The following is a 10,043-nucleotide window of genomic DNA, read 5'->3' as shown; positions in this document are numbered from 1 at the left end:
TCTAGTATAGTAACTGTTGCTGAGTGGCGTGTAATCGAGTAAAAAGAAATCAAAAGTAATCAGATAATGATCCGATAGCGAGGGATTCTGTGGAAAGACTTTTAGGTTATCAATTTCAATTCCATACATCAGAACTAGATCAAGGGTATGGTTAAAACAGTGAGTGGGTTCATGTACACCCTGACTGAAGCCAATGGAGTCTAATAATGAGATAAACGCGGTAGCCAGGGAGTCATTATCAACGTCGACATGAATGATCGAGGTTGGAACAGGTTCTCAACACAAACAAACCACACCAGAGTTCAACCACCTCTACAGGAAGGTCTCGGTTCGGTTGTTTTGGTGGCACCTGAGTGCAATTGCTGTGTTGACACCTGCCCAAACGAACCACACTTAGGGGGCAAACGAATGTGAGTTTGATTGAACCGAACCAAACAGGGCAGGTGTGAAAGCACCCTTAAGTAATAATATGCCAATGCTGTCTTCACAACTTGTTTCCGCTGCCCCCAAATAACCAGAAAACTCAGTTATATGAGGTTTATGGAATTCTTAGCAATGCTTGTATTCTGATTTAGGATTGAACTATACACCAAAGAAACAGGTTTCTTCTTTACTATGTAGTTCCCTGCGGTGACAAACACTTCATTGTAATCATTCCCCTGCAGAATGGTGATAACAGTGTACCAGAGTGTTTTGCAGTTGGCCCATGGAAAGCATCTTGGCTCTCATGTATGCAAGTAAAGGTTTAAAAACAGTTGGTAAAGCAGAAGACCAGATGATATGCCAGAAACCTTGATTATGAAACAATAAATCAATGCTTTTATTCAAAGAACATAAAGTTTTTCAGAAAAAGAACACAGACCTGCTATTCTTGATTGCACTGCGTTTAGTTTATCATACTGATTGTCAGCCTACCTCTCATGATTACAGGCATCATGCTCACATTGAAATAACTACAGACCATTTAAAGATACAGTTGGCTCAGGTTTTATGTAAAAAAAAAATCATTTTACATCGCAAAGCAGCACAGCAGTAGAAAAAACACTCATTCCTTATTAACTGAGATGATGCAAATGTGCTAATGGCCTGAGGGATATTCTCGTGTCGTGTATCAGTTGGGTAGAGACGGCAGTCAAGGTTTTAGGTATTGTGGGGATCAGAGACAGCCTGTGGCAAGGACAAACAAGGCAGCACCTTTTCCTGGGGGGGCTCATAATACAACAGGTTTTTAAACACATTTCGACCACCTGTTCACTGGATCACACTTGGGTGGTTACAATATGAAAGAGGGGCCTAAAGCAAACGTGGGCTCTAAAGGGACACGGCTGGCCCTGTTGTCAGTTCAGTGAAATCAGTAAATTTCTGTTTGTTACTTTCTTTGTGGAAACTAGCTCCTAGAGAGCAGTTCATGAGCGCTCCATTAACAGAAATCTGGTTAAACGAAACACTGATAAACATGCTACATGTAACAATGCGAACCACAACTGGCTTTATCATCAACTGCCAGATATTCATATCATCTATCCTGCAGCTAGACACTGTGACAGCAAGGCTCTCAGCTGCAACAATTGTCATATCAGCAGACCAGTGCCACTTTCAAGGCCACTGACCATCATAGCGGTATTCATCAGAGGAGAGAGAGCAAAGGCCTGAGTGGGAGCTCAGTACCTCCATTTCTCCAGTTCAAGCCCGCTGCCACAGGGATGAAAGAAAATCATTCAGCAACTTCCCAGCCAGCCGACCGTGCATTCCTAACGTTCATGAGCACTCATGTGAAGAGAAGGGAGTGTGAGTCCGAGGATCCTTGTGGGTGTGCGTGAGTCAACACTTTCATAAGATATGCAAATTAGCATTTTTGACTCAATCTTTTAGCAAATGTAGTAAACCAACGTGCAAATTCAGTGGTATCTCTCTTAAGTTATGGCTCTCATAAAAGAGGATAAGGAAAGTCGTCATTGAGCTGGATGACCCCATAGTCATTACGAAACCTCTGACCACCAAGCCAGGACAGGCCTCATAAAACACGAGGACTGAATTGATGTCTGAAAAGATTTTTACACCACAATAAATATAATCCTCCGCTGTAAGGAATTATGACATGACAGGAGATGGAAAAGACAGACTGTAAATCCCAGCCCAGTCCCCAGGAGAAAATGTTGGCATTGTTTGTTTCTGCAAACCATGGATATATTACATTTGTATATTTTATATGAATCATATCAGCATTTCTAAAGTTACATAGTAAATGAGCTGACTGTCATGATGGGGCAAAGGGGATGCAGGATGATGTGTGACGTAGGTGAAACGCCTGCCAAGCTGCAAACAGCAAAACCTGTGGGGGGGGGGGTTTAGGTGACCCTTCACTGTGTTTCCAGTGGCTATTTGGCAGCTGTTTACCAAATGTGGGTGTTTTCCATTGCTGCATTTCTAGCTGGAATACTGCCACCAAAAAGTGGTTGTTTTTTACAGAGCCATCACTGCATTTCTAGCCAGGACTGTGCCACCAAAAGCATGCGGTTTTTTTTTTTTACAGAGACATCACTGCATTTCTAGCCAGGACTGTGCCACAAAAGCACGCATTTTTTTTACAGAAGACATCACTGCATTTCTAGCTCAGTTTGCCCCACCAAAACTGGTTGTTTTTTACACTGTGTTTCCAGGCAGAATGGTGCCGCAGACAGAAAGTGGTTGCTTTTTGAAACAAGACATTGCTGCATTTCCAGCGCCAAAAAATTCCTTTTCTTTTCTTTTTTAAGATATTTTTGGGGGAATTTTAGCCTTTAATTGATAGGACAGTCAAGTGAGGGAGTGACATGCAGCAAAGGGCCACAGGCTGAAGTCAAACCTGGGCCGCTGCGGCAACAGCCTTGTACATGAGGCGCCTGCTCTATCCACTAAGCCACCGGCGCCCCAAAAGTTCCTTTTTTTTTTTTAAATAAGACATCACTGCATTTCAGGCCATGTTTGTGCCACCAAAAACATTTTTTTAAACAGAGATATCGCTGCATTTCCAGCTGGGATTTTTCCACCAAAACTGGGTATTTTAGGTCAAAACATGATCTTTTCCTAATCATAACCAAGCTTCTGTGCCTAAACCTAACCACACACTAACCACAGAATTGTAAAAATGTAAAAAAAAATCAAAGGTTTCAAAGTATTTGCTGCATAACAAATGTAAATGTAACATATCCATGGTTTACAGAAACATAAAATGCCAATATTTTTCACAACAGCCACAGGACATCGCGTAAAATGTTAAAGGCTATCCATATTAACGATAGTCATGTTCTGGATAAGAAAATGTTGCCCATGATGCACAGCAGTTTAGATAAAGGAGAGTTTATCAAATGGAAATCTAGGGTACCAAACAGACTCCTTTTGTACAAATACTGGACCCAGCTCCTCTAATTCACTCAAAGCAAATAACTGAATTTAGGATGTCCAGGTCTTGTGCAAACTGGCTGATAAGAGAGACTTGCTGGAGTTAAGGCCCAGTCACACATTCCACATAGTCCAACAGTTAAAACAGCTACATTCAATTTGAGTTATCACAATCAGTGGACTCACCAGCAGGGACTTAGCAGATCTACTTTTATCTCTGTGTGGAATTCAACCTTTGTTGAGCTATGACACACAAATTAGCACAGCTGACCAATGTCTGAACAGTGCTAACCTTTGAGGTAACATCGAGTCAGAAAGTCGAGAATGGAGGATGCTGTCATAGCTTATTAGCTGTGCTGTGTCATCTGCTTTCATGTTGGGGTGTAAATTGCTACATTAAGGAGACAAGTAGGCAGTTGTTAGAGAGTCAGTGGTACAAATTTGTCTTTTGAATAAAGTGAATAAACTCATTGTCCCCTTAGCAACCAAGCTGGATAAATAATGTCTTTACATCACCAACCTTCCTGCACTTTGTGTTTCACTATTTATTTGGCTGTTCCACTGCGACGCCTGTAGTGTGAAACTGGCTGTAAAAAGCAGCATGTTTTTTTTTTACTAAACATCACTGAACATATCACATTTAAGATGGCATGCAGCAGACACTCCACATAAACTCTAAGTGCCACCCTGTGTATCATTTGATGCACAAGCTGCCCCAAGGATGCTTTAAAAGGGAAAGTTATCAGTTTCATGAGCTGACTTGGATGAAGTGCAACAGCTCAAGCAGTGCGTGCACCGCCACCCCTCCTCTCGTTCCAACCACTCCTCCTGCTGCACAGACACACACACATACCCCACCCACACACCAAAAAAAAGACGGTGCTCAACAGCCAGCATGTGTCTCAACTTCCTTCCTCTCAGAGACAGTTCATGATGCCATAGCAAGTCGCACGCGGGAAATCAAACGCAGCTGGTTGGGAGGCCAAGAATGATGGCAAGCAGACAGGAAGGCTAAAGATGTTCCTGACTCTTGACCCTCAAGAGCCAAAAGAGTCTGGGTTGGTTTCAACAGTGTAAATGTGAAACTTTATTCACAGCTGAAGGCCTAAAAAAGGAAGAAGTCAATGAAAAAAATAAAAAATCTATGATGTTTTATATTCATAGTGAAACTGCAGTTGCACTGAGAGTTTAGTCTGTTAAACCTTAAATTTAAGATCCACTGCAAAACAAAGACTCCTGTACTGTCACCAAGGTAAATAATGTGTCACAAGCCTGTACATGGATTTCATTTGGCTCATTCAAACAGCAGAGAGAGGGCTTTCTTTGCCAGCTTTGCTATTGTCACTGATAACGAGGTGTTTTTCCTGTGCTATACACAAAGATGATCTCACTAAACATGTCAGCCATCATGTATATATAGTGACAATATTCAAGCAGCATGCAATATGTCCCTGTTAGATAAAACATTGTGTCATTTTGAGTGTGTCCTGCAGAGAAGGTGAAACAGCATCAACAGGTGTGCAACTCCAGAGCTCCCAAACAGACTATCCCGCATGCAAATGATGGAGATAAACTTACACAAACGCATGGTAGATGAACGCCCAGGCTCTCGGTCTCTCCAGCACGTTGTACAGGTAGTTTTGGAGCCGCCGGTAGCGCACGTTTCTCCGGCCGCTCTGCGCGCTGTATATGAGCGGCTTCCCCAACAGGCTGAGCCGGGCTCCCTGCTTCCCCCTCAGGCTCTCGGACCCGGCAGCACCTGCTGCTGCGGTGGAGGCTGACAGCAAACCGTCTCCCGCGTTGTTCATCATCCTTCGTCCGCACTCCACATCTTTCAAGCCGTAGCCTTCGGTACGGTGCCCCGGCGACGTCCTCATCCAGAGCCCGGTGCCGCCTTCGTCTCCGCTGTGGTTCCGGGGCATGGCATCACCAAAGCGGGCATCAAGTGCGCGATGGTCTTTTCAAGCATGCGTGTCCTGTGCCGGCAGCTGTGCCCTGGACGAACAATACAATACACGTGCGAGACGCAGTCTAAGAGGCGCTGGGAGGGAAACCGTTGCCAGAGAAAGGCGCACTGTTTACCGTCACACTTTGACCGCCCTCTTTCCTCTTGCATCAACCTCTTCACAAGTCATTTACACAGCTGCCGCCGCGCGTAAAGGTATCCACGCGCCTGCCCCGATCACGGTGCCGTCCAATGTGACAAAATAACAACTGATAGATACAGTGTGTGTCCGGCGGAGCTGGAGGGAAGATATTTTTAGCATTATTTTTCAACCCAGGCTCTCTTCCCAGTGCGCTTTACCGCCTGTTGCTTCTACACAGAGCTGCGCGTCCACGGCAGCAGATGCGCATCTGTGCTGGTCGTGCCCGCGAGGGACTTTATCTTAAACCGGGTGTCAGAGTAAACAATTCGATCTCATCTCACCTCCACATAACATAAGAATAAAGCTTATGGCCTGCAGGAGTTTTTTTTCAGTGGTGGTGTTGCGCCGAGGCAGCAGAAATGCAACGAGCAACCGTCGCTCCTGGTGTAATTTAATTTCCCGAAAAAGTTCCAAATTACACCACGTTTTTGAAAAGCCTATCAGGTAACATGGATTCTGATGAATTTTCCACTTGGTCGGCTGGAAAAGTAACCACCGAGGACGGCTCACTGAACATCTGCAGAAAATATTATGCCGTAACCAAATGCAGCTTTTGTTTTTTCAAACTGAGGCGCATGTGTTGTGTAAATATGGTAAACGTGCATAAGGTTATGTTTGATGACATTTGCATTAGAAAGACTTTGCAGCTTCGGTGTTTTAAGGCTGGTCTGTCACCTGCTCCGCTAGTCCTGCAGCCAATGCAAGAAAACAGCATGTGAGAGACACATTTCTCTGGTGAAATGTATTTTAAACCTCTCGTGCCTTCTGTTGTCTTATGATGCTGCTGTATTATTAACAAACAATACACAGTTTATGGAAGACTTGCGAGCACGCTGGGTTTGTTGGTCAAGAGGCTGATTAAACTGCTTCCTTTGTGTCACTGTAGCCTAAAGTGAAAGTGGTCTGTAAACGTGATGTCAGTTATGCCTCCATACGGACTTCCCCTTGACAGGCGCACAGTGCACGCTGTCTTCTAGACTTATTTGTAGTCCACACAATATCCCTCCAAAGCCTCTTCATCATCAACCTGTCACATGCGAGAGGAAAACACTTCTTACAGTGAAGTTATTGTGAATGAGGAAGGAGAGAGCGGACTCTCGGTATTTATGTGCGGCTGACATCAGCAGGAGTCAGCATCCTGTCACAAATACTCAGTGTGTGAGTAACACGGGGCCATAGGGCACGGGAGTGTGTGTTCTCATATTTAATCTACAAAAGCTGAGAGTGTGCAGGACTTTACCTGCAGGGAATTCACAGCCTCAGAGCACCGACTGAGCAACTCCCTCTGTCTTCCAACAAAACTACGCCATCTACTGGCGGTTATAGCACCAGACAGCTTTTGTGGACACCACAATCTCACAGGTTTCAAATGCAAATCCTCTCTTGTGCTCTCACTTCTGATTCTTGCAGTTTCCTCTTGAAGTACATGCTATACATAGTCACAGGAATACCTTCTAGGCCCTGAACCTCACACAGTTTAATGGAGGCTGCATGTGATATTGGCGAACCAGACCAAAAGATGAATGAGGCAGTTGAGTATGAATGAGTCTTTACCAGATACTGCCAGCATTTTTATTTACCTATTTCCATTGTTCATTTCCTCCTCCACATTCTCAAATACTGCACTGTTTGCTCTGTTTCCGTAATTTAGAAGCAAATATAAAGGCAGCGGTCAGTTGTTTCAGCCTCATGCTGTGCAGGCGAACATTGTCCAAACCCACAAAACCTGATTTTAAATTTTAGTGGAGGCAGTTTCCAAAGATACCAAATATGTCAGTCTGCATTTGGGAGAAATGTACATAAAAGTTTAGGAGTTCGGCAGAAAAGTTTATTCTTGACTTACTCAGGTTGTAGTGATTGTTTCTCAGTAAAATCAAAATCAACTAACTATTTAACTATGGCAAGTAAAATGCTTGGTAAGCCACAAAAGCCCTCGACCCAACTCTTCACAGAAAGTATGAGGAAGAAAGCAAAGAGTATCTTGGCAGATAGCCCCCACCCTCTCTTTGGCCAGTTTGAGCTCTTGACTTCTGGGAGGCGCTATAGAGTCCCTCTGGCAACTAAAAATGTATCCCAAGTGCCATCGGTATCCTGAACTCAACAATGTGACTGATGAGTTTTAAACCACAGACAGACAATGAGCTGATTTAGTGTGTTTAAGTGTTTTGTAATGACTTTATATGGTTGTCTTACCAGCTATTTATCTGCTTTTTACAGTGTTGTCTTTTGTGTTTGGTGAGCTGAAGACAAATGTCCACCCATTGTGGACAATAAAGATCTATTCTATTCTATTCTTGAATTATACGAAATGAAGGGCCACTAAAGCACCATGAGCATGTGATGTACGCAGGCAAAATAAATCCACTGTCCTTTGAAAGTTTCTGCATTTGTTGTGGTTAATTCACTCAGAAACAAGCAATCAAAGGAACTTGTGTTGTGTCGTTCATGAACGAATCGTTCAAAAGAACGAATCTGTTGAGTGAACGTACTGAACTGAATCACCTCCGGAACTGATTCGTTCATTTATCAGTTCAGTTGGGCTCAGCAGCGAGCGTGCAGGCCGGGAGTGGAACTGCCGATTCGGTCGGTGCGAACGATGAATCACTCGCGAGTCTCGAGGCAGCCAGGGTGCAGGGAGGGACTGCCTACCCCGTGACGAATCACTAGGTGAACGAATCACTCAGTGAACGATGTAACCCCGATCCCTGAGTGATTCAAAACATTTCTTCTCAGTGATACACTTTCATAGGGACCGTTTTCTCCAAGCTAACGGCTAATGTAGCCAGGAGTCAAGCCACACGAACAGACTTAGTTTCCAGAAAAACAAACTTAAAACATGAGGCTGGCCAGTAATGAGACTCACCAGTGCAGGGCAGACGCAGCAGCAGCTCAGCCATGTATCAGTTCAGTGAATCAGACTGCGCAGTACACAGTCAGGGCTCCTGCCAAGCACTGAATGATTGGGTGAAGGAATCTTTTGAACAAATCTTTTAAATGAACTGATTCTAGTGATTCAGTAACATCTAAAGAACTGCGAGTGCCCATTGTTACCCACTACAAAACCCAAATCAAAACAAAGTACTGGCTACACAAAGTCAAAATATGTTAGAAGAATTGTTTGCAACAATGCAGTGCCCACTTACATTTCACAGATGACATGTTGAAAATATCCACATTACAAATATTTACTAGCTTTTACTACAGCTGGTCTGATGAAGTGTGACAGCCAACTCACTAATGGTGCAAACTATATATTCACACACAAATGACAATAACTAGCATAAACCATCATGTTCTGAGCAGATAAACCATAGACAATAACAAAAAAATGACATGCGTTATGGAACAGAAAAAAGCAAACTTAACAGCATCTACAAACTACACAGCCCAGCATGCTGGGAAATGTGGGCGTCGCTACAATACTCGCAACAACTAAATACTAAATCACAGGCAGAAGTTATCAAATGTTTGACAAAACAATCTTGACTCAAGGTAAACTTACTCCAGTGCTTTCAGTTACATCAGCAATGAAGTCTCAGTTGTCATAGGAAGTGAAACGCATGATCTGCTGATGAAGACCATGTGATATGTGGTTGAAAGTTGTAGAGGACAGTAATAATTGGACCATGATTATGATAGTTATCAGGTGTACCTAATAAAGTGGACACTTAGTGTAGGTTAAAACAGGAGCTGTGTGGAATAAGATGATTTTAACTACCTTAATGCTTCTTCAATATGATACAGTGTGAGATGCTATGGGTAAAAAAAGACTAAGATTTCTCAGACAAACATGATTCAAATCTTAAGGGGCCAATAAATAAAGGTTCATAAGCACTAGAAACCCACGCAAAATGTGTATGTCTTCTGATATTTGTTGTTTCTCAACCTAAAAAAAAAAGAAACAGGACACAACCACTACTCTAACTTTAAATGCTGAACTGGAACTCAACACTTCCTCTTGTTCCTCTTGAGAGAGAGCAGTGGTGAGCCTACAGACGGCAGTTATCATCTAATCTGGTCACATGATGAGTTGGTTTCCTGCAACAAGCGCATGTACCCTGTCATGTGTCTTCAGTGAGTAAAGACTTTAGAAATACAGCCTCATGTTGAACACTTCTCAAAGTAAACAGTCTTTTTCATTTCAGGAGACGTAATTCAGCTTTTTCCCAAAGTTTTTGTTTGTTTACTTTTATTACTCGGTTTCTTTGGAAAGGTCATGGCAATGGATGATATTAAAAATCAACTTCATAATGTTTGTATTCCACTCGGAGTCACAGTCCCTGTTTCCATAGAAGATTGACCTTTGACCTGATTAGATAGATTAACCCATTTCCTGGGAGCAGCATGGAAATTTCATCGTGGCCTCTGACATGTATGATCTGCGGTTCTCTTTTCCACCATGGTTCATATCCACGCTTTGTACACGGCAGTCGTGACCCCTGATGCTGTGACGGGGGGAACTCGGGGGGAACTCGGGGGGGGGGGGGGGGGGGCCCGGCTGGCATGGCAGGGCGG

General features: G+C 43.5%; 1 protein-coding gene across 2 annotated transcripts in view; it reads right to left on the bottom strand.

Annotated features, from left to right (window-relative positions):
- kcnq5b (potassium voltage-gated channel, KQT-like subfamily, member 5b) overlaps window positions 1–5,624 on the bottom strand; it is a 173,940-nt gene extending 168,316 nt beyond the window's left edge. Inside the window, exon 1 of one of the 2 annotated variants that reach the window (XM_050045415.1) lies at window positions 4,960–5,624. In XM_050045415.1, the coding sequence (XP_049901372.1) occupies window positions 4,960–5,303 (344 nt within the window). In that variant the 5' untranslated portion in view covers window positions 5,304–5,624. The remainder of the gene's footprint in view (window positions 1–4,959) is intronic. The other variant, XM_050045414.1, reaches the window with a different exon arrangement.
- Between the last annotated feature and the right edge of the window lie 4,419 nt (window positions 5,625–10,043).

The sequence above is a fragment of the Epinephelus moara genome, chromosome 5, assembly GCF_006386435.1.
Source record: "Epinephelus moara isolate mb chromosome 5, YSFRI_EMoa_1.0, whole genome shotgun sequence".
Lineage (NCBI taxonomy): Eukaryota > Metazoa > Chordata > Actinopteri > Perciformes > Serranidae > Epinephelus > Epinephelus moara.
The sequence above is the reverse complement of the archived record's forward strand: the minus strand, read 5'-3'. Positions and strand labels throughout refer to the sequence as shown.